The 25,344-nt window shown below is 45.5% G+C and overlaps 1 protein-coding gene across 4 annotated transcripts in view; it reads right to left on the bottom strand.

The window, feature by feature from the left end:
* ASTN2 (astrotactin 2) overlaps positions 1-25,344 on the bottom strand; it is an 885,184-nt gene that overhangs the window by 606,664 nt on the left and 253,176 nt on the right. For 2 of the 4 annotated variants that reach the window (XM_058694362.1, XM_058694365.1), the window contains exon 4: positions 15,268-15,420. The exons of 1 other annotated variant lie outside the window; for it this stretch is intronic. In XM_058694362.1, the coding sequence (XP_058550345.1) occupies positions 15,268-15,420 (153 nt within the window). The remainder of the gene's footprint in view (positions 1-15,267; positions 15,421-25,344) is intronic. One more of the 4 variants, XM_058694363.1, reaches the window with a different exon arrangement.

Genomic DNA, 25,344 nt, shown 5'->3' with positions numbered 1-25,344 from the left:
AATTGCCAAGAGTCATCATTGAAAGTAAAATAAAATTTCAGGAAATTGGGCCAAAGCCAGAAAACTGAGGTCATAAAATGTCAAGACCCATAAAGAGAATTTCATACTTCTGTTGAAAAATCTTTAAACTCTAATTCTTGGGGGCAGAATTTTATATATGTTCATTTGATTATATTTTTAATAGTATAGTTTAATTTTTCTGTATTATGGTTTTGCTTACTTGATCTAATAGGAAAATTTCTGTAAAGATATTCCCCTTTGATTATGTGATTAGTCAACCTGTCATTGTACTTCCCTCAATTTTTTTTTTATATATTTTGAAGCCGGGTTATTTCTGTATGTAAGTACAGATTTCATTTGTCTCCTGGTGAACTGTTCCTTTTATGATTAATGACCGTCTTTATTCCTAAGAATATTTTGTTTCTTGTTGTAAAGTTTATTTTGCTGTATATTTCTACTTCTCCCCAAGCTTCCATTTGATTAGTATTTGCCTAGTATATATTTTTCTTTCCCTTCACTGTCAAACTTTCTGTGGCTCTACGTTTTAGGAAGATCTCTGGTAAATGGCATGCAATTGGATTTTACTTAATATAATCTATTTCTGAATTTTATTTTGCAAATTATATTTATTGTAATTACTGATGCTTTGGGGCTTGTTTCTACCCTGTTATGTTTCAGTCTCTCTCCTTTTAAAATTTTTATTTATTTATTTTTAATTTAAGTTTATTTATTTATTTTCAGAAAGACAGAGAGAGTGACCAGGGGAGGGGCAGAGAAAGAGGGAAAGAGAGTCCCAAGCAGGTTCTGCACTGTCAGCACAGAGCCTGATGTGGGGCTCAAACTCACAAACTGCAAGATCATGACCTGAGATAAAACCAAGAGGTGGATGCTTAACTGACTGAGCCACCCAGGTGCTCTTAAAATTTTTATTTAAATTCCAGCTACCATAATATTAGTTTAATATTAGTGTAATATTAGTTTCAGGTGTAGAATTTACTGATTAAATACTTCCATATAACACCCAATGCTCATCACAAGTGCACTCCTTAATCCCTATCTCCCATTGATCCAGCACTGGCACTACTATTGGCCCAGAGAATACAAAAATACTAATTCAAAAGGATACGTGTAACCCGATATTTATAGCAACATAATCTGTAAAAGCCAAATTATGGAAACAGCCCAAGTGTCCAAAGACTGATGAAGGGTAAAGAAGGTGCGGTGTATGTACACAATAGAGTATTATACAGCCATGAGAAAGAATGAATCCTTGCCATTTGCGACAACATGGATGGAGCTAGAGAGTATTACACTAAGTGAAATGAGTTAGTCACAGAAAGACAAATACCATATGATTTCACTCGTACGTGGAATTTAGAAAACAAACCAAAAAATGATCATGAAGGAAAAAAAGAGGGGCAAACCAGTGTCCTCCTGCTCTTTCTCATTATCTTTATCTCACCACACCCTACCCCCCACCCCAGAGTCCCTCACGACATCGGCTTCTAAATTTAAAGCTGGAGGGGCGCCTGGGTGGCGCAGTCGGTTAAGCGTCCGACTTCAGCCAGGTCACGATCTCGCGGTCCGTGAGTTCGAGCCCCGCGTCAGGCTCTGGGCTGATGGCTCGGAGCCTGGAGCCTGTTTCCGATTCTGTGTCTCCCTCTCTCTCTGCCCCTCCCCCGTTCATGCTCTGTCTCTCTCTGTCCCAAAAATAAATAAAAAAATAAAAATAAAAAAAATAAATTTAAAGCTGGAGATTTGTGTTTCCTTTTCATTCTTTACCCCTGAGGAGCTCCCTTTCTTGACCTGTGATAAACATGCATGTTTTAAAAAGTTATATTTTATTCAATGCGCACACACACATGTATGGGGCAGGAAGAAGGCCAGGGTCAGCTCCATGTGCCATGCTGTTGACCGTTTACCACACTCTTTGCCAGCTTTCTTTTCATTTAGGAATGGGAGCTTCGTTATAAACAAAAACTTGTTTGTTTTTAAATTTTTTTTTTTAACGTTTATTTATTTTTGAGACAGAGAGAGACAGAGCATGAACAGGAGAGGAGCAGAGAGAGAGGGAGACACAGAATCTGAAACAGGCTCCAGGCTCTGAGCGGTCAGCCCAGAGCCCGACGCGGGGCTCGAACTCAGGGACCACGAGATCATGCTGAGCCGAAGTCGGATGCTTAACCGACGAGCCACCCAGGCGCCCCACTTGTTTGTTTTTAAAAGTAAATATTCTGGAAGTGCGAATTTTTCGCCCAAATACTGAAGTCCGGTGTATACATATGAACAGGAGCTCGATGAAAGAGTCTTACCTACTCAGCCACATTCTCCTGCCTGCTCCCTGGGTGCCTCTTTGGAGCACAGCTGGTCAGCTCCTTCTACTGGCCTGTGAGCTCTACCCTGTATCCTCAGGATGTACAAACCACCTCTGTCTCAAACGTGGGAAAATGCAAAGCCTTCTCTTTATAATCTTTGAAGTGATTTACCCATTTGGTCACAGCTGAGTTAGAAAAAGGCACAAGCTGCCAGCTTCGATGTGTCTTATCCAAATCCCCCAACAGTCAGTCCTGGTGCAGGTCATATGGCCTACGTGGTTTTACATGTTCAAAGGGCATGAAAACTGGACAATTTTGGAAGTCAGGGGACTTGAAATTCAGTTCCTGGGTGTGCTAATTCTTCTCTGCGGCACGGATGAGGTCTCCCCATCCATCATTTTCCACATCTATGAGCAGGATGGATCAGATGACCTTGAAATTCATTTCCATCTCTGATGGACTAAGAGAACAAGAGGAGTTCTCTAATGGAAATCCCCCCACTGTGTGCCTGCAAGCCTGGAGCAATGACGCCTCTGAGGCATCTGGATTCACCTACAGTCACCCAGCAATTAGATGGTCAGCAGCAGGGCTTAAATGTAGGATTCTCTGCGTCCACATCTGAGATGCTGCCTCACACCAGGATTGCAGGTCAGATCTAATCCATTGCCTGTTTTTGTGTGGTCCAGGAGCTAACAATGGTGTTGACATCTTTAAGTGGTTAAAACAAACCAAAAGAAGAATGTGTTAAGATGTGGGAATCAGGGGCGCCTGGGTGGCGCAGTCGGTTAAGCGTCCGACTTCAGCCAGGTCACGATCTCGCGGTCCGGTCCGTGAGTTCGAGCCCCGCGTCAGGCTCTGGGCTGATGGCTCGGAGCCTGGAGCCTGTTTCCGATTCTGTGTCTCCCTCTCTCTCTGCCCCTCCCCCGTTCATGCTCTGTCTCTCTCTGTCCCAAAAATAAAAATAAAAAACGTTGAAAAAAAAATTAAAAAAAAAAAAAAAAGATGTGGGAATCATACAAAATTCACATTTTAGTATCCATAAATGCATTCCATTCTTTTGATTAGTAGAACGCTATTACAAAAAAAATCGTACTTATTATTATTATACTATGAATTTTGTCAAATGTGTGGAAAATTGTCTCTCATTGTGCAAGTAAGCACCTGCATAATATCTTCAAGTTTGCCTCTTGGTCAGTAAAGCCTAAAATATTTCCCATCTAGCCCCTTACTGGACAAATGTGCTGATCCTGCATTCGACCATAGGCCCCTGCAAGGATGAAGCCAGGGTCCAAGATCAACCGTCTTCCATACATCATAAGCCAGGCCGGATCAGACAACGACTTGAGATCCAAACCTCTTTAGTACTGTTTACGCAGGGGCATAAAAAATACATATGGTCTCTTGATCAGCTACAAATGGATTTGAATCTGGGATCTGGTCATCTGAACTAGATGTATCACATAATAAAAGTTCCTTCATAAATCTGAGCCTCCATTTTTCCATCAGTAAGTTAGGAATAATGAGGCTTCCCTCATGGAGTTGTGCAGATCAGTCCAGGCTTTAACATAAGACTGAGGCTTAATAAAATCGCCATACCTGTAGGTTGTAAAAAGCAGCCCAACATTTTGTCCATTTGTCCTTCAAGAGGTGAACTCTTATTTCCCCGCCCCTTGAATCTAAGGTGATCCCCTGACTTGTTTTGAGCAAAAGAATGAAACAGAAGTGATATGTGCCTTCCAGGCTTGGGACTCAAAAAACAAAACAAAAACAAAAACAAAAAACCTTGCAGTTCCTATTCTTGTCGTTTTGAGAACCCTTCGCTATTTGAACCAGCCTTGGATAGCTGGCTGACCACAGGTACATGACTGAGGTCAGCTTCGCCTACCCCTCCAAGACCAGAACTGCCCAGTTGAGCCCAGTGCAAATGCTCAACTTGGATTAAAAGCCAAAGAAATGGTGACTGTCCTAAGTCATAGGATTCTGGGGTGTTTTATTATGCCACAACTCTGACACAGTATTTGAGCCATTCTGATGGAAGAAATATCCTAGAGCTGTGACCTCAGGCCACACCAGCACCTGGCTCACAGCCACTGCAAAGGCCACTTGTGATCACCTCTCCACCCTGCCAGGCCAGGCAGAATTGACTGAGAGCCCCATGACATATTTCAGACAGACAAGGAAAACCGCCTGGAGGAGACATACACTTTCGGCAACGCAAACTTCTCTGAAAGACACATCAGAGATTTATGGAGGCAGCTGTGCACTCTGACTACAAATCAGCTCTCCCACACCTCAGCCCCACACGGCCTGGGGATCACTGGGCTGGTGGTGGCACTGGTCCTTGTGGGAAGGGCCTGAGGTCAAGAAAAGGAAAACCAGAGCCCCGGGGAAAAGGCTGCTCCATCAAATAGGCATGGCATCCCCTGTCTTTGAAGGTACCAAGGCTCTGATTTCAGGATGCAGCTAATCCATGCAGTGCTTCCAGGAGCATGTCCACAAACACCTAGCACATTCTCAAAACGGCCCTGGGAAATAAGCATGGTGGGGATCACCGCATCTCCAGGTGCTGGGGATGGAATCCCAACAAGATTAAGCAGCTTCTAACTGAACTTAAGAGCTAGGGTTCCAGCCAGAGTTTTCTGACTCTAAATACTGGACTTTTCAATAGACAACAATACTTCCCAATCAGATTTATCACCAAAGGCCATTTAAGTTGGAGGAGACCTGTGGAAATGATCTCGCCCATCACCTTTGCTTTCCAAATTAACAACAAAGATTTATTGGGTACTTACCATGTTCAGTGCAGCCTGCTGAGCACTTCACATGCATTAACTCTAATCCCCCAGCCCCCTTGGAGGTGGCCGCTAATACAATTTGTAGATTAGGTAATGCCAATTTAGCATAAAATGTCATTTCCCGAAGTTGAGCGAGTCAGAGGCAGAACTGGGATATGAATTCACATCCATCTGACTTCAAAACCTAAGCTTGTTTCCACAAAGACACAGTCTCTTAGATGGGGACACTGAGGCCCAGAGGGTTGAAGGTCTTGTCCAAGATCATGCAGCCCATTTGATTAATTGTCCATTAATCCGCCAAGCATTAACTGAGCACCTGCTATTTGTTAGGAACTAGGCTAGTCAAAGGAAGCCCGGGCATGACCTAGACATAGCCACTGCACTTCATGAGTTTAATTAAGGGAGAAGAGAGGTGGCCATAAATTACTCTAATAAAAGGTAATAAATGACAAATATCACAAGGAAGACAGATCAGAGGCTATCAGAGCTTCTGGCTCCTTTATCCTCCCTGACAGATAAGCCCTGATAGGTTCTTTTACTGTAGGACACTGTCTTCAGAATGCAGCTTATGTAAATAAATGTATTTTTTTCTGTTTATTGGTAACTGGCTATAAATTATTCACTTAGTTGGAGGAAAATATTCAGAAACATTAATGGCTTTAAATTATCTGCCTTAATGGGTCGTTGCTATGCTTAAATATGGAACAGCCAAGCCCCAGGTTCAGTCTTTATTTCTCTGGTTCTCATTTTGTTCCCCAAACCTCTTTCCTCTTATCAGCCTACCCTTTCTACCAAGGAGTTTTGGATAGAGGTCGCTGCCCTTTTGGCCAAAGGAAGTTCTGAAACTGTATAATCAAAATGAAGTCCCACTAGAAACCATGAGATAATTAACAGGGCCAGAAGGAAGATTGGACAGACACCAGCAATCTGGGGAAGATAAAACCGTTGTTTTCTTCTCCACCTCTGTGCCATTTCTCATGCTAGATTTTCCTCCCTGCCCCCATTGCCACGTGACAAAAAGCCTGTTCTTCCTTCAACACAATGCCTTCAGGCCACTTTCTTTGTGAAGTCTTCCAAATTTTTCCCAAATGAAAAATTATACGTACTTGCTCCAAGTCCCTGAGCACATGGCCCTGGCTCCCTGAGGCCAGAGGGAGTCTGAAGGGGGATGTCCTGACTCTTGTCCTGACTCAGAGAGAGAGGTGCCTCACCTTCCAGAGTCTTCTAGCCTCTGAACACCCTCATAGCAGCACTGGTGATGCAGAAACCCTTCCCGATGCAAGAGGAGCGACTGCCACTTTCTTCCAGTACCTAGACTAGGCTGGTACCATTTCACAGTTTGAAGATCTTACCCAGACTAGCTGGGACCAAAACCCAAGTCATCTGGGAACTGCACTGTGGGCTCCATCTAGACTCTGAGGTCGCAGTTCCGCAACCTGCTAGCTGGACAAACCTGGGCAAGTCACTGAACTTAAGTTGGAACTTCCTCTTTGGTAGAATGTGGATAATTACAGTCCTTACCATATGGGATCTGGGGAAGCTCTTAAATGAGAAAATATGTGATGAGCACAAAACTTAGAACATACTCAGGAGAATATGCTAGTTGTACCACATCTCATGAAACATTTGTATTACATGATGCGCCCAGCAGTCTGCTTTACCCATCCATCCATCCATCCATCCATCCATCCATCCATCCACACATCCACCATTTAGCCGATTGCTATTCTATGCCAGTTCTGTTCTGCATTGGAGCTACAGAGAGACATAAATCACTGTTCTTCCCATCATGGGACTGTCAGAGCTGGGGAGGGAGACAGATGTGTCCACACGTACTTACACTGGATTGTGATAAGGGCTGAGACAGAAAGCAGAACCAGGCTGCATGTGCCCAGACAAAAGGAGTGGCTCATTCAGCAGAGGTAAGGAGAAAATAGGTAAGGAGGAGAAAAGAGGTAAGGAATGAGAGCAGGCCGGGCGTGTGGTCTTCATAGAGAAGATGTGAAACTGAATTCCGAAAAATGACTAGCAATTTGCTGCTTGGAGCAGGCGGGGGGAGGGGGAGGGGGAGAGGGAGCAGGGTCTTTTAGGCAGAACCCGGTCCGTACACAGACTTGGAAAGGAAGGCAGGTTGGGTAAAGGGAAAGATGGCTGGTGTGCACGAGACCACAGAATGCAGAGGCTTGGGATTTGGGGGGAACTAAGGGGCAGGCTGGAGTCAGGCTATCAAGACGTCTTGTGTGGCAAGCTATAGCAATTTTTTTACCCTCTTAGAAATGTTCCCTTCATCCTATAGATTTTTGCTTCTAAAACTGGGTAAATGAGGTGCCTGGGTGACTCAGTTGGTTTAGCCTTCAACTCTTGGTTTCAGCTCACGTCATGATCTCATGGTTTTCTGAGTTCGAGGCCCGCATCAGGCTCCATGCTGACAGTGCAGAGCCTGCTTGGGATTCTCTCTCTCCCTTTTTCTTTGCCCCTCCCTGACTCGCTCGTGTGTGCTCGCACTCTCTCTCAAATAAACTTTTAAAAGATACTAAAAAAATAAAAAATAAAAGTGAGTAAATGTACCCCTCCCTAATGGGTAAGGGCAGTGGCATAAATAATAATAATAAAACAATGATAAAATAATGTGATAAAACAGTGATAAAATAATAACTAATAGGGGCTCAGTTGGTTAAGCATCCGATTCTCAGTTTCGGCTCGGGTCATGATCTCACGGCTTTGTGGGTTCGAGCCCACATCTGGCCCTGTGTTGGCAGCATGGAGCCTGCTTGGGATCCAATCTCTCTCCTCTCTCTCTGTCCCTGCCCCACCCTCTGTCTGTCTCAAAATAAATAAATAAACTTAAAAAATAATAAATAATAAAACAATGGGGCACACGTGTTCAACGTGCACCGTTTGCTAGGCTCTGTGCTCAGTGCTTTACAGGCATTGTCTCATTTGATCCTACAGAAAACCTTTGAAGATGGTACCCTTATCATACGAACATAATCAGTGTAAGTGTTCTTCCTGGGACATCACTATTTCCTAAAAGCTTGAGAAAATGCTAAATAATTTAACTTAAAAAAATAATGTAGCATCATTTAAACTAAAATAAGCATGGGAATATTATGAAATAGAATGTCATGGATTTTTTTTTTTAGGTGGAACCTGGAATTTGGGGCTTATGACCAATGTCTTTTGAGCATAGCCATAGGCTTTCTGGGCGTGTGTTGATTCTCACCTGCCTTTGGGAAGACTTCACTGCAAAATCTTGAGATGCCCCCCATGCAAGTGACAGACTATCAGGAAAATGTTGTAGTCAGGAGAGTGACATGGGGAGATTTAGTGTGTTTTCAAAAGATCGCTCCGGGAGTACCTGGGTGTCTCAGTCAGTTAAGTGTTCGACTTCAGCTCAGGTCATGATCTTGCAGTTCGTGAGTTCGGGTCCCATGTCCGGCTCTGTGCTGATGTTTCAGAGCCTGGAGTCTGCTTTGGATTCTGTGTCTCCCTCTCTCTCTGCCCCTCCCCTGCTCGCATTCCCTCTCTCTCTCTCTCTCTCTCTCTCTCTCTCTCTCTCAAAAATGAATAAACATTAAAAAAAAAAAATGATCCCTCCAGCCTCCAGGGTGGAAGATGGATTTGTGGATGAAGGGGCTATTGCAGGAGTCCGCACAAGCAGCAATGACACCTCAACCAGGTCACAGGCAGTGGCGCAGTGAGCATGGGGTGGGTCTGGGAGCCTCAGGAGGTGAAATGAGGACAACACAGATGACAGTGATAACATCAGCTACTCTTTACGATAGTCACCCAAATGCCAGGCACTGGGCTACACAGTTTGCAGTTTTATCTCAAAACCCACATATAACATTGGTATTATTACTACTACTTTACAGATGGGAAAACTGAGACTAAAAGAGCTTCTTCGTTTGCTTAAGATCAGTCAGCCAGCCAACAGTGGTTAATGCAATATCAACTACAAGAATCCCACCTTTAAACCACTATCGAAACGTCATGAACCACGGGAAGCTCTTCTTGACATCAAAAGCAGTATTTCCCTGCTTCATTTTTGTCCCAACACATTTGCATCCAACTTCCTGTGGACACCAGGGAACGGTGTGGCCAACAGCTGCCTCGTAAAACCCTGTCGGAGACATGAGGGCAACAGTCAAGTCCCCCGCTGCCCTCCTCTGTCTGCCTAAGGATGATGCACTTGGGCGTCCACGAGGCCTCTCAGGAAGAAGCCAGAGCCACAGAAACACATTGGAACTGCTTTTAACCATGTGCTCAATTTCATGACACCGGTTTTCCACTGTCTGTTCCGTCTGCCGTGAACCGCTGGGCACCATGGGCTGGGCAGGAAGCCCACTGAAGCAGAGAGAGGCCAGGCGCTCCCACTCTGGGCCAGCAAGCCCGACGCCACCTCAGGGACAGGGGGAAGAGACAGACAGTGAAAGACTGAGGATTCAGACCCTCATACTGTATCTGGGGGCTTTTGATGGTTAGTGAAGGCTAACAGAGCAATTCCAGTTGCGTTTCTCTGGCCATTTCTGTTCCTCAGGATTTTAATAAATGTTCCAAGGGGAAAAACAGTCCGTGGTCAAGAAGGTTGCGCAGCTGTTGAACTAAACAAGAAGTTCAGCTTTCTGTACTACAGGACATCCTGGGGTATTTATTTTTTTTAATTATTATTATTATGATTTTTTTTAGTGTTTATTTTTGAGACAGACAGAGAGAGAAAGAGAGAGAGAAGGCACGAGCAGGGGAGGGGCAGAGAGAGAGAGGGAGACACAGAATCTGAAGCAGGCTCCAGGCTCTGAGCTGTCAGCACAGAGCCTGATGTGAGGCTTGAACTCACGAACCCGCGAGATCATGACCCGAGCCAAAGTCAGACGCTTAACCGACTGAGCCACCCTGGTGCCCCCATCTGGGGGTCTTCAATAGTCTAAGATGCATTTGGGAGTTTCCAAGAGGCAGAAGGAGTATGCAGAATTTCTAAAACTTTTATTGGCCACGGAGTTCTTCTGTCCAAGAAAATCGTGAGGACCCATGGTGGTAAGCACATGAGCTGGGAAGTACAGGGCTGACTCATACTATCCTTATTCTCTCTTGCAAAAAAACCTTACCCAACAGTGGCAGTAAAATCTCAAGCACAATGTTATTAAGCCATTTTGAAAATTGCCTTAACAGCATCCACTTGAGCACAGTTAATGTGCCATCCATCAGTGAGTCTATCTCTAGAGGAAACAAGATTCTCTGGAGGTCTGTATCAAGAGGCTTCGGTTTATCCTGGATCCCTCTCACATCACCAACTTGAAAGTTAGGAAACTGAGCCGCTTTTGAATGATCTTTAAGGTGAATGCACTCATTCATTCAACAAATATTTATTAAACACTTTCCCTGTATTAGGTTTATGAATATTGAACACATTTTTTTGAGAGGAAGATAGTAGATGAGCAAACAAACAGAAATAATTTTAGACCACAACATTATGGAACAAATAAAAAAGGGTTTTGTAGCTGGTCTTGGGATAGAAAGCATGAGACTCGGTGGTCATGGAAGACAGTTGTGAGGCGCTCACATCTGAGCTGAGAGCTGAAAGGTAGGAGAACAGCTGGGGGGTGTAAAGAGACACAGCAAGGGGAAGAGACAGCAAGTTCTCAGATTCCAAAGTGGGGAACCGTTTGCTGTGCTTCTGTAAAATGAAGGAAGTGTGGCTGGCCCATGAGGAAATGCCAAGTAAAGAAAGCACCAGCCAGATCCAGATGGAACAGGAGTTTGGCAAATAGTTTGGATTGTATTTTAAGGACAACAGGAAACCACTGAATGATTTTTTTAAGAGAGAGAGCATGTGCACAAGCAGGGCAGAGGGGCAGAGGGAGAGAGACAGAATCTTAAGCAGGCTCCATATTCAGCGTGAAGCCTGATGCGGGGCTTGATCCCGTGACCTAGGATCATGACCTGAGCTGAGATAAAGAGTCAAGACATTCAACTGACTGAGCCACCCAGGTGCCCCCAGGAAACCACTGAACGATTTTAATCAGAAAGTGACCTTATCTGGTTTATATTTCTAAAAAGATTAGTCTGGCTACTTTGGGGAGACTGAATCTCGAGGAGGGTACAGTTGCAAGCAGGAGGTGAGAGATGGCAGTGGTCACAGATTTGAGATACATTTAGGGAAAAAACAATGCAGTAATTCTCTTAGGCCCAGTTTGTTTTTGTTTTTTTACTATGAAATTTATCGTCAAATTGGTTTCCATACAACACCCAGTGCTCATCCCAACAGATGCCCTCCTCCATGCCCATCACCCACCCTCCCCTCCCTCCCACACCCATCAACCCTCAGTTTATTCTCAGTTTTTAAGAGTCTCTTATGGTTTGGCTCTCTCCCTAACTTTTTTTTCCCTTCCCCTCCCCCATGGTCTTCTGTTAAGTTTCTCAGGATCCACATAAGAATGAAAACATATGGTATCTGTTTTTCTCTGTATGGCTTATTTCACTTAGCATAACACTCTCCAGTTCCATCCACGTTGCTACAAAAGGCTATATTTCATTCTTTCTCATTGACAAGTAGTATTCCATTGTGTATATAAACCACAATTTCTTTATCCATTCACCAGTTGATGGACATTTAGGCTTTTTCCATAATTTGGCTATTGTTGAAAGTGCTGCTATAAACATTGGGGTACAAGTGCCCCTATGCATCAGCACTCCTGTATCCCTTGGGTAAATTCCTAGCAGTGCTATTGCTGGGTTATAGGGTAGATCTATTTTTAATTTTTTGAGGAACCTCCACACTGTTTTCCAGAGCAGCTGCACCAGTTTGCATTCCCACCAACAGTGCAAGAGGCTGCCCGTTTCTCCACATCCTCTCCAGCATCTACAGTCTCCTGATTTGTTCATTTTAGCCACTCTGACCAGCAGGAGGTGATATCTCAGTGTGGTTTGATTTGTATTTCTCTGATGAGGAGTGACGTTGAGCACATTTCATGTGCCTGTTGGCCATCTGGATGTCTTCTTTAGAAAAGTGTCTATGCATGTCCTCTGCCCATTTCTTCACTGGATTATTTGTTTTTCGGGTGTGGAGTTTGGTGAGTTCTTTACAGATTTTGGATACTAGCCCTTTGTCTGATATGTCATTTGCAAATATCTTTTCCCATTCCTTTGGTTGCTCCTAGGCCCAATTTGACTTGCAAATCAAAATAACTTGATATCCAATCATTATCTAAGTCAAACAACAGGTTTTCATTAACAGTAAAATTCTGAAATTCTACTCTAAGAGGGGGAAACAAATTCCAAAATGAAGACTAAATTTGATGACTACCCTCCCCCCCCCAAAAAAAAAACCCTTCCACGTGACATGGTTTATGGCATTGTTTAATGCAGAATTATTAGAAACGGTGCAAATGCCCAAAATAGAGGCCTCATTAAGACAGTTACGGTGCGTAAGAGGGATTTAGGGGGCGAGGGAAAGAATTCAGTAGTAAAACACATGTTCAGGACATGACACTAAGGAAATGAATTCGGACTGGCGGTGAGAAGGGCAGAGGTTATGAACTAGGAGCCACTTGTACTCACAGGGGCTGGATTTGCAGGGAGGGTCTCAGAGGGGAATTCTTGGTGAGTGGTGGAAGAAAAACAGATGGATAAGTAAGCTGAATGAAACTACCAGGGACACTGAACAAACGTAAGAAAGAACAAACACAAGATGGAATTCTATTCAGCTCCTGACACACATTGGCTGAGCGTTCCCCCGTTGTCTACATTCACCATCTCGTCAGACCTTCACAGTGATCTCTGGTGCAGGGATTGATACCCCATCGTGCAGAAGAGGAGACTGAGACTCAGGGACATCCAGTGATTCTTTGAAAGCCACGCACAGTGGAAGTTCACTGGGCTGGAATTAGTACTGGACACTGCTGACCTCAAAGCACTTACTTATCTTATGCATTGGCTCAACCTGGGGTTTACCATGTGAATTCCAGAAAGGAACGCCATTATCAACTTCTGCCTTGATTTATGACCTCAGGTTAATGTGACGATCTTGGTTTTTATTTTTTATAGGATTCAGGATTTCACAGGACAAAGACCGAGGCATTGTTTCAACAAAAAGCAATGTCTACCATGCATGCAGCCACTGATTGAGGCCCACAAATGCAAAGACGATTCAAACAGTGAGACAGTTCCAGCCGTCAAGGAATTCTCCGTCTAGCTAAGGAGAGAGCCGGATGAGCAAATTATATTACACAAAAATAAAATCGGCACTTAACACATATGGAAAGATATGGGAGAACTCACACATGTAAGAATTCAGAGTGAATTCTGACTAACAGGCAGTGATACCTTCACAGAGTGCCATGCAAGCTAAGCTAAGTTTGGGAAAACAGGTAGGACCTCACTAGCTCAGAGCACAGTGGTTTAGGAGCGCCTGGGTGGCTCAGTTAGTTGAGTGTCCGACTCTTTTTTTTTTTTTTTTTTAATTTTTTTTAATGTTTATTTATTTCTGAGAGAGAGAGAGAGAGAGAGAGAGAGAGAGAGAGAGAGAGAGAGAGAGAGAGAGACGGGGAGGGGCAGAGAGAGAGGAAGAGAGGAGCCGAAACAGGCTCCAGGACCTGAGCTGTCAGCACAGAGCCCGACACGGGGCTCGAACCCACGGACTGTGAGATCATGACCTGAGCCGAAGTTGGACGCTTAACCTACTGAGCCACCCAGGCGCCCCTGAGTGTCCGACTCTTGATTTCAGCTCAGGTCATGACCCCAGGGTTGTGGAATCAAGCTCAGCGTTGAACGTGGAGCCTGCTTAAGATTTTTTTCTCTTTCTCCCTCTGCCCCTCTCCCCCATTCTCTCTCTTTCTGTCTCTCAAAATAAAATAGAATAAAATAAAATAAAACACAGTGGTTTAGTTAAAAAGTTTGTAACCCAGCTGGGTTATTTCTTCCTGGCTCTTCCTTTACTAGGGCATCCCTTTGGGCAAGTTACTGTAGCTTCCTGTGCCTTGGGGATGTCATCTGTAAAATGGGAATCACCCTGTATCTCCTTCACAAGACTGGTGAGAATCAAATAAGAGGCATTTAGTATTTAGCCTGCTGCCTGGAGTTAAGTATCGATAAATGACAACAATTGCTTATAGGGTCCACTTAGGTCATTTCAGACAGAGAGAATGCCATGGAAAGGAACATGGAAGTGGAACACACAGATTTAGGTGAGAGAGCAGAGAGACAAGAGCTCTGCAGTGGCCCTGAATGTCACCTTCACAAGCCTGTACACTCCCGAGGGCACCAGACATCCAATGGAGCTCTGGGAGAAGAGTGACATGATCAGAACCATGTTCACAGGAACTAGAGATGTGACAGACCAGAATCAGAGAGGAGCTGGAGGTTATGGAGTGGACTTAAGGGAAGAAGTTTGGATGTCAGGCAATGATAAGGGGGTTCATCCCATTTACAAAGTCACAGAGATGACCAGAGAAAGAAAAAGGTGATGGTGACGGTGATGATGATGATGAGAAGGGGGAGGAAGAGGAGGAAGAAGAGGAGGAGGAGAGAATGGGGAAAGGAGGAGGAGGAGGAGGGAAAGATCTACTTTTTCTTGCATGCTGGGCTGGGTGCTACGCTAAGAAAGCGTAACAACCCTGTGATAAGAGGGGCTTGGAGAAACAGAGCCACCTGCCCAAGGTGACGTGGTTAGTTAACAGCAGAGCCAAAATTTCATTTTGATTCTGTCTGGTTTACAGTGCTCCTACGCCTGACCATGATACTATACTATTTTGAAGAGTGACTCCAAAACCCATTCTGGGACCCAAGCTTGAGGACTGCCTTCCACGAGAACATCTGCCTCCCTTACGCCCTCCAAAGTGACACCAGCTACAATTTAAAGAGCATCGACTGTGCTCGTCAGGTCCCCTGTTAGGCACTTTCCATAGACTGTTGCTAATCTTCTCAGCCTGTACAAAAGATGGCTGGTCTTTTGTACCAGCCGGAGCTAAGAGACACTGGCTCCACACCCAGAGGCACAGGTCTGCTGCCTTCAAGCCTCCACTGAGATGACTGATTGGGGAGAAGGTGGCACGATTCTATGAGTCCAGGGAAGCAAGGGAAGGGGGCACAGCTCTTCCTGGACCCGCAGAACCTGGGGACAGCCCGCTGACACCCTGGCAAGAGGTGCTGGAAGGGCCTACCTCGAGACTTGCTCCTCCGCTTCCGCCTCCCTGCTGAGGCCCTGCGCGGGGCTGGCTGCAGCTGACCGATCTCGATGGGCGTGTTAGCGCGGAAACTCTCCTTGAACTTCTGCATCAGGGACTCCACTGTCTCCTGCGTCGCCTCAGCTGCTGCTACAGGGTGGGCAATGGGGCTGAGGTTAGGGCTCGGCCCACCCCTGGCCCCTGGAGGACTGGGTCTGGCCACCCTGAGTCCCTGGAGCCCCCTCCCTGACCCATAATGATGGAGAAGCCACAGGTGCCAGTATAGATGTATCTGTTGGCCTCCTCACTTGTGCATTCAACACACACCATGTTGCAGGCATCGCCCCCAGCCCTTGAGATATGGTGGTGGAAAGTCAGACACAATCCATGATTGAAGGAATTCATAGCTTGGGAGGACACATAGCCGGGCATTCCCAAAACTGCAATACTTTTGCGATAGGACAGTACAGAATGCTAGAGGAGCACCAAGAAGGGTCCTGTCATCCATCGGGAATCAAGGCAGGCTTCCTGAAAGAGACACTATATACACAGACACCTTAAGAATGAGTAGGAATTAGCAAAGAGGGTAGAATCAGGGTAGGGTTACTCAAGAGATTTAGGATAAGAAAGATTGCCTGGGTAGGAGGAGAGGCATGTGCAAGGATCCAAAGCCAGAAAGAGCATGGTGCTTGAGCAACTGACAGTTCGACGTGGCTCCAAGGGAGCGTGCAAAGAGAAGATGAGGCCACAGAGGTAAGGTCACTGTCAGTCACATCAAGGAGCTCGGATTGCATCCTAATGGCAGAAGTTATTCCCCAAAAGGTTTTAAACAGAAAACTGGTATGTTCAAAATAAGTCCCTTTGACAATAGTTCCTAATGAGAGGATGGCGAACGCATGTAGAGGTAGAGAGAGAGGCCAGTGCAGCGGTGTGGTAGCCAGCCAGATGCCACGGTGGCCTGAACAGAACAGTGGCAGTGAAGGAAGATGGGGGCCCATGGGTCAAACAACATTTGAGGACATAAAACTATAGTACTGTGATACGGAGATCACTTGGTACAATATCCCAACTTAGGGAAACCGAGGCCCCCCTCCCTGAACAAGGCATATAACACTCCAAGCTAGCAAGTGGCAAAGTCAAGTCTTCTAACTCCCAGCCCAATGTTCCATTTTTATCAATACCCTCGATGGAGTTAGTAGCCTCATTTCTATAAAATTGCAAAATTGAGACAGGTAGAAAATTCCAGAGAATGGTGAGAGTGAGGTCAGAAGGGCACTGAGAAAAAGGTGGAAGATAAAAGAGAAAAAAAAAAGGCAGAAAAGCTCAAGAAGGAAGGACAGAGGCAACATAAAAGGCAAGGAGAGGAAACAGGAAAGAGGCAAAGGAAATTGTCTAAATGGCCTCACTGCCTTTGTTCTGAGACATTCCCAAAGAGAGTCCTAACTTTGAAATCTTCAAGCTCAGCCCTCCCTCCATCTATGTCTCTAGAGGCAAGGATGTTTCTTCGGTTTAAGCTACCTGCTGTCTGAGGCCAGGAAATGGTACACACAAAAGATTCATGCTTCTTTGAAGGGGTTTCACCGGACTGGACAAAGACGGCTTCTAAACATACCAATGCCCATTTCTAAGGAGCTCCTGTTTTCCCAGGTAAGGTTATCAGCTTAGACGGATGCATCTGGGGTATAGCTCATACCCAGATGGCTGTTTTGGGCACTGGGCTCTGCGAGAAGCTCTGTCTTTGATGACACAGGAGAGCATCTATGTTTGCTAAGGAAAAGACAATTGACGATACAGATGGAACATGAAGGCATTATAACTTTCTCACCTGCCTGTCTTGCTCTCTGGCAAGGTTCTCTAAACTGAGTATACTTAAATATAAACCACGAGGCAGATCCCAGACATGGGACTCCCTATCCAAGCCTGCGATGCACAGCCCTCCAGCAAGAGGCTACCCTCCAAATTCTGAGAATCACTGCCAAGCCCAGTCTTTTAACCCAGAGATGAGAGTGATTGGCCCCATATTGTAAGGGTTCGGCTATACTGTGGTCAAGAGTTTAGAGCAAGCCATAGTCTGGAATCCAGGGACCCATACATGTGCACCAACACCCATGCCTTCATTCATCTTCCTGTCCATTCATTCATCCATTCAACACTGTTTTCAGAAAAACCATAATGTACCTGAGACAAGTACAGGAAATGTTGTTTTAGCTCAGGCCATCATAACAAAAGTCATACATTGGGCTACTTAACAGAAATTTATGTTCTACAGTTCTGGAGGCTGGAAGGCTGAGACCAGGATGCCAGCATGGTTGTGTTCTAGTGAGGTCTCCATTCTTGGCTCACAGACTGTCACACTCTCCCTGTGTACATGGTAGGGAGAGAGAGCCAGAGGCAGAGATGCAGAGACAGAGAGAAAGAGGGAGGGGAAGAGAGAGATCTCTTCCTCTTCTTCTAACACCACAGTCCTATCCAATTAGGGCCCACCTTTATGATCTCATTTAATTTTAATGACCTCTTAAAGATCTACTCCAAATATAGTCTGCTGTGGATTTTACTGTGTCCTTCCAAATTTCATATGCGGAAGCCCTAAGCCCCATTGTGACTATATTTGGAGACAGGGTTTCTAATAGGTAATTAAAGTTAAAGGAGGCCATAAGGGTGAGATCCTAATCCAATAGGATTGGTGTCTTTGTAAGAAGAGGAAGAAATCACTCTCTCTCCTCTTGCTCTCCTAACATACACGTACACTGAGGAAAGGCCATGTGGGTACACAGTGAGAAGGAAGCCATCTGCAAGCCACAACTCAACTGTGCTGGTGTCTTGATCTTGGACTTGCAGCCTCCAGAGCTATGAGAACATGAATGTCTATTGTTTAAGCCCCCCAGTCTACAGTATGTTGTTATGTCAGTCCAAGTAGACAACCCACGATCACATCGAGGTTAAGGCTTCAATATAGGACTCTGGGGAGGGGGGGGGGGGGGACACAAGTGTGCCGTCCAGAACAAGGTACAATGGTGAAAAGACCACCAAAACCCTCCTAATTCTCACCATATAGACAAGATAGACCAAGATTAATGAAATGACTGACATCTACATGTGAAATTTTATAAGTGATATATAGCACAGATGAGAGCTAAAAGAGGATATGAGAAGCTCTATTAGCGGAATATGACCTAGTTTAGGAACATCATGGACACTAGCTTCAAGAAATGCGTAGTGGGACTAAGGCCTGAAAAGAGTATGAGTGAATCAAGTGATGAGGAAGGAAGGAAGGGGTGAGTGATGAGAACACGAGTCGGGGGGAAGAATCCAAAGAGCCCTTTGAGGAGAAGAAATACGAAAGGGGCTGCTCCACCACTCACTGGGCCTGAAACACTGAAAACAACTGGCAAGAGATCATGCTGGCGAGGCAGGAGTCCTAACCCCAACACCAACCCTAACCCTTCTGGAGCTTATCAAGGACAGAACACGCGGACGGTTTCAGATGGAAGAGTGACTTGATCAGATTTTCATTTAGGGAAGATCGTTCCAGCAGCACAGAGCAGAGTTTATGGAGAGAGGGGCAGAAATGGAAGCGAGGAGACCAACCAAGCAAATGGTGCAGTTGTGCAGCAGTCCACACACAAGATGATAGTCACCTGGAGACACCTCTCCACGAGAGCCCTGGAAGAACACACGTTCCAGAGGACTGAAAACACGAGTTGGGTCTGAGATACGAACACATGGTGTCTTCCAGACATCTAGGTAGAGGTGCCGAGTAGATGGCAGGTTATGCGCGTCTCACACTCACAAGAGAGAACTAGACTCCATGGAGACCCCACACACGTACTCCTTGTTAAAGTACAGAAGCACTATGTGTAGTGGCTGAGAACATGAGCTTCCGGCACAGTGCAAACAATGGAACATGTGTTCATTCCTGCTCTGCACTGGCTGTTCTCCATTTGCTCCCCCTGATCCCTTGCCACCCCAGGTTCATGCTGCCCCGCCCCACATTCTGGAGGCAGACCTTCTATGCACCACATCTCTGCTCCTTGTTGTTTGGCTATCAGTTAGCTTTGCCCAGTGGGACGTAGGAGGCTGGAGGCAAGAATTTGGAAGTAGGTCTTCCCTTGCTCCTTTCCGGTCTCTGCACCCTATTCCTGAGAGTCTGGGACACTAGACAATTACAGCTTCTGCTAGGGGCCCCTGTCTACAGATCCCGTCCTCACAGGCTCCAGGAAAACCATTTCTTCTCCCTGTCCTTTCGGTTCAAGGAGTTAGTAGTGGCTTCCTGATATTTCCTGTCCCTGGTTCCTCCATACCTTCGTGCTGATTCTCTTCACTCTGCCTACGCCTCCATAAATAATCGCTTCGTTGAGTTTCTCCTTAAAGTCTCATTTGAAGGTGCCTTCTTTGTCCAGCTGAGACCTTGACTGATACAGCATCCCTTTCCGTCATGCTTCTGACATTCACCAATTCTAAAGATCAGCCTCTTCTCATCCTGCTATTTCTGCTTTCTTTTCTCCTAAATGGATACAGACTGGACTGGCTAGAAGGAGAGGCAGACACGGGGAGGGAAGGTTTGCTCCTCTGAGCTGCAAGGGTTTCTGATCGGGGACTGTAGCAAATCTCATCCATCTGTTTGGCTGTTCTTGCTGGGGCGGCAGTGCTGGGAGCCCAGACTTACAGGGGAAGTGCCTGTACAAGCCCCCCCGTGGGCTATTGCATCCCGCCTCCCGCTCTCCCCCACCCCCAACCCTCTGATCCCTTTCAGTAGTTCTATCAATATCAATATATCACGTTGTCCAAACAAGCCACACTACCTCCTGGTACCCGCTGAGCTCTGCCTCCCTAGAGCAGCAAAATGCTCACCCGTTGCCTGGATGAATGCAACAGATGGTGCTTGATCTGAGCATCGCGGCGGGCCCAGGAAAGGAGGGGGCAGGGGGAAGCCATCTCTTTCTACCATGTGAGAGACTGTCAAGTTTAATGGGTATAAACCTCTGGCGCCTGAGGAGAGCACCCCCCCCACCCCGGCTCCCGAGACAGAGAGAAGGGAAGAGAGAAAGGGGAGGAGGGAGGAAAAGAGAAAACAAGAATGGAAAGGAAAAGTGTGCTCAGCAGTGAAGGCAGGGGGCAAAAAGAGGGGGCAGAGAAGAGTGGCAGGGGAGGAGAGAGAGCAGGAAAATAATACACAGGGAACAGGAAGGTTGGGGGGGGAGGAGTGGCAAGGCCAGGAGAGGGGAAGAGGAGGCAGGAGAAGGGGAAGGAGAGGTGGAAGACAGGGCAAACCTTGAGGGCCTTTGCAAAGGCATACAGTTTCCAGATAGCAGGCAAGCGGCAGCCTGGTCCTCCGCCCTGCACTCCAGGCACCACATGCTGTGTCCACCCTAGAACCCCACCATCTGCATTCAGAGCCTCCCCCACACAGCCTGGGATGCCCTCTGACCAACGCTTATATAGGTACCTGTTTCACTTTCATCACCCTCTTTAATTTTTCTAGACTCATCTACCCTGTGTAGGAAGAAAATTCACAACGCTTGAATACCAACTCTTTGCCAGGCCAAAGAGCCTGGCATCTCCTTGTACTTTCCTCCTTTATTCTTCCTAACAAGCTTGAAAGGTAAGGATCATTAGCTGGTGTTTCAAAATGAGGAAACTGAGACTCAGAGAAGTTAAGTAACCTCCTAGGGTCACACAGCTTAGGAGTGGCAAAGCTGGGATTTGGACCCAGGTTACAGCGGCACTGATGACCCTAGCTCCATCCACTGCACTCACCTACACAGATTCTTTCTGGTTTGTTGGTAGATGGAAATGGATAGCCCAGTCTTGGGGTTTGGAGGTTACTTCTCAGGGCCTGGAAAGTGACTCTGACAGGCCAGCCCCTCTTCGACCATCCAGGCAAGGAGCCCCAAGCACCCGGCCTTGTCTGGAGCCAGGGGCTCAACCTGATTGGAGAGTGAGCAGTGATGCCAGAGGAATCTTGCTCAGTGTTGATAGTCAAGATTGTCCAGCCTGGAGGTCCTAGGCTCAGGCTCAACTCATGCCCCATTTTTTCAGCTTCATCTCACTACAGAACCTAAGTTCAGAGAACCAAGCCTCAGGTGGATATTAACTGGCCATACTGACTACTGTGAGTGAAAAAGTCACTCAGGTTCCAATGTCAACTTTGCCATTGTGTGAGCTTGAGTTACTCTCTTCTCCTTGACAGTGGTGCTCAGTTTCTTCCTTTGTAACTGTCTGCAGGGCTGTGGGGGGACAGAATGGAAGTATGTACATAAATTGTCTAACAGAGCTTCTATAAGTGCTCAAGAAAGAGCAGTCATCACCAAACTTCCTACTGTTCACCCTTTGGCTTCACGACTAGTTGGTCAATTCATCCATCCATCCATCCATCCATCCATTCATTTGTTCATTCATTCATTTTGAAAATCATCTGCATTATAAAATACCCACTTTGAAAATTCATTTAGGGTCGCCTGGGTGGCTCAGTCAGTTGGGCATCTGACTTTGGCTCAGGTCATGATCTCACGGTTTGTGGGTGAGAGACCCATGTCAGGTTCTATGCTGACAGCTCAGAGCCAGGAGCCTGCTTTGGATTCTGTGTCTCCCTCTCTCTCTCTCTGCCCCTTCCCTACTCACGCTCTGTCTCTCTGTCTCTTAAAAATAAATAAACATTGAAAAAAAATTTTTAAAGAAAATTCGTTTAGAAAATACATAGTTCCTTCTTTTTAAAAAATATTTATTCATTTTTGAGAGAGAGAGAGAGAGAGAGAGAGAGAGAGAGAGAGAGAGATAGGCAGGCAGCGGGGGAGGGGAACAGAGAGAGGGAGACAGAAGATCCAAAACAGGCTATGTGCCAATAGCAGCAAGCCTGATGCAGGGCTTGAACTCACGAACCGTGAGATCATGACTTGAGCCGAAATCAGACCCTCAAGAGAATGAGCCACCCAGGCACCCCAGTATAGTTCCTCTTCTATTTAGATGTGAAAACAAAGGCACTAAGAGACAAAGTCACAATAAAAGTCCACAGAAGACCAAAGTCCAACTCTCAGGTCTCCTGTTTCCACTACTCTTCTCCGATTCCCCAAATTCTAAGATAACTTTAACCTCAGATGTAGTGACGTTTAATTTTATATATAAAATTGTCTAGACCATGGTATCTAGACAGTTGGTCAAGCATTATTCTAGATATTTCTGTGAGCAATTTTTAAAGATAAGATTAACATTTAACATAATAGACTTTGAGCGAGGCAAATAGTTGAGGGCCTTAAAAGAAGAAAGACTAGGGCACCTGGGTGGCTCAGTCAGTTAAGGGTCTGACTCTTGATATTGACTCAAGTCACGATCTCACAGTTGTAAGATCGAGTCCCATTGTTGGGCTCTGCACTGTCAGTGCAGAGCCTATTTGGGATTCTCCCTCTCCCTCTCTCTCTCTGTCCCTTCCCTGCTCTCTCATTCTCATTCTCTCTCCCTCTCTCTCTCTCTCTCTCAAAATGAATAAATAAACATTAAAAAAGTAAGTAAAGGGGCGCCTGGGTGGCGCAGTCGGTTAAGCGTCCGACTTCAGCCAGGTCACGATCTCGCGGTCCGTGAGTTCGAGCCCCGCGTCAGGCTCTGGGCTGATGGCTCGGAGCCTGGAGCCTGTTTCCGATTCTGTGTCTCCCTCTCTCTCTGCCCCTCCCCCGTTCATGCTGTGTCTCTCTCTGTCCAAAAATAAATAAAAAAAAAAAAACGTTGAAAAAAAAAAAAATTAAAAAAAAAAAAAAAAAGTAAGTAAAAAGACTGACCTCCCCCAAGGGACAAAGAATTCTGCCAGCAAACTATCTTCAGACTCGAGCTACAACATTAAATGCTCCCTGCGTCTTTAGCCTAATGGTCTCCCCTAATGATTTGGGACTTGTCAGCCTCCAGAATCACAGGAATCATTTCCTTAAAACAAATAAACAAATAAACAAACAAACAAACCTCTAGATAGATGCTGATAGAGACAGAAAGGGGTAGGCAGCTGGAGAGATAGAAAATATATATAATCAATAGGTGATACAGAAAGCCCTCCTATTAATTCTGTTTCTCTGGGCAACCCTGACAAATACAGACCTCGCTTGTGTCTCCAGGCTTTAAACTGAGCACATCTAGATGCCAGGATTTGGGGGGACGGTAATAAAAGAAGACATCCCAGTTTTAAAGCACACGCCAGCTGGGAAGACCTGTTATAAATAGAAAAAGCCATCAAATTTGGAAGTTGCGAGAGTCCAATCACTGAATCCAACATTACATCTCATGTAGGAGCCACCCTCTTCATGAAAAGAAAAAACAAAAATTAAGAACAGTCAGCATTCCTTAGCCAGATGACAATACTCCGCTTCCAGAACAAATGTAAAACCCACATACGCTTTTTTTCTAAATGGCCACCCCTTCCAAATTCTCAGGGATAAAAAGTTGATGGATAGAATTTTCTCACGTTTTAGCTTGTTTCTCACACACATTTTCTGAAACCTTTGATGCCTGCTACAGCTTATCTTCAAGCAAGCGCCTACAGGCAAGACAAATGAACACACAGCAGCAAATATAAATTGGAAAACTTGGGAACAGCCTTTTCTTATATACAGGATCTTGGGCCTGTCAGCTAATACTGCAGAGTTGTAGGGTGGTCATAATTTCTGCTGGAGAACTGTATCAAGTTTGAATGACGGAATTAGAATTAGTGATCTTTCCCTCTGCTCTGTTAACAACACAATACTTTCCAGATTCTCTGGAGCTGGTTCCATGGCCTCCTAGCCAGGACACAGATGGTCTCTAAGATTCTTTCCAGCTCCGTGGCCCTGTATTCTAAATGTAAATGAAATTGTGCTTTCACTAAAATGAATACGGTAACCGCAAGAACACACTACTCTTGAATTCACAAAGTCTTCTTATCTCTCAGTAATGTTATCCTTACAATCTCCTATTTTATAGAACCCGGAGAAGCAAAAGAGGTTTCCAAAGTTTGGGCTGGAGTTGAATCAACAGACAAACAAGTCGTATTCAAGAGGGAAAGGGTCAAGTAACTGGATAGGTAGGGTCAACACCTTCTTGGTCACTTGTTTACCACCTGGACAGCAAGGTGTGGCTATGGAAAGGCTTTGGAATCAGCTGCAGTTTGGAATAATAAGCCCCATTTCCCACCAGCTGTGAGATGTGGGCAAATCATTTAACCACCCAAAGTCTCAGCTTCCCCAAGTGTTAAGCTGAGGTTTGCGATTCCAAATTCATAAAGCTGTTTTTTGGATTAAATGAGATGCTAAAATGCTTATCACAGTGCCTGATGCAGAGGAAGCATTTAAAAAATGAGAGTTAATACTGTTGTTTTTATTGCCAAAAAGATCTTAAGCACATCAGTCATAGCAAATGTGGATCTTCTGCCCAAACCTGTGGGGCATATTCAAGTCCAGAATCTGCTGGGATTCACAGGAGCTAGCCAGATTCCTCTTCCAGATTCATCCTTTCTGTAACTGCACAGGAAGGCCAAGTATGGGGGGGTCTGCATGTCCTGGGAATGGAGGGCCACTTACATTGTACAAATAGAATTCTTCAGCCAACACCATCACTGGGTGCTGTATCCAGAAGTGGGCACTGGGGACACAGTGATGGACTGAAGATCACCCCTCCTTTAAAACAGTGTCATGAGGATAGAGGGTGCTAAATGCCCAGAGAGGTGTGACCAGAACACTGAGAACACGCTCTCCAATTCCTTTTGCAAGTACAAAGGCTATGGGAAATTCCTGGAGTAGATGCCAACTCGTCTGAGCCTTAAGGAATTCAGGGCCAGGTAAAGAGGGCTATATGAAGCAACAGGGGCAAGGATTGTAGAGAAAGCTCCACTTGGTTTGGTTCTTCTTGAGCTTAAAGTGGGGGATGATTTTATTACCGAGAACATCCATCTGCAGCTGGGAAGAAAGGTGGCTCTTGTTACACTCCTACCTCCTTTCCCAAACCCTAGATCAAAAAGCCCCCTTTTTAGAAAGCCCTGCCCTCCAGCCCCACCACCCTTTCCTGTGCCTATTCCTGTTGTCTCAGATGCTCTGGGTACAGGGCATGCATGTCCTGGAATCT

This window comes from Neofelis nebulosa, chromosome 12 (assembly GCF_028018385.1).
Source record: "Neofelis nebulosa isolate mNeoNeb1 chromosome 12, mNeoNeb1.pri, whole genome shotgun sequence".
NCBI classification, from domain to species: Eukaryota; Metazoa; Chordata; class Mammalia; order Carnivora; family Felidae; genus Neofelis; species Neofelis nebulosa.
The sequence above is the reverse complement of the archived record's forward strand: the minus strand, read 5'-3'. Positions and strand labels throughout refer to the sequence as shown.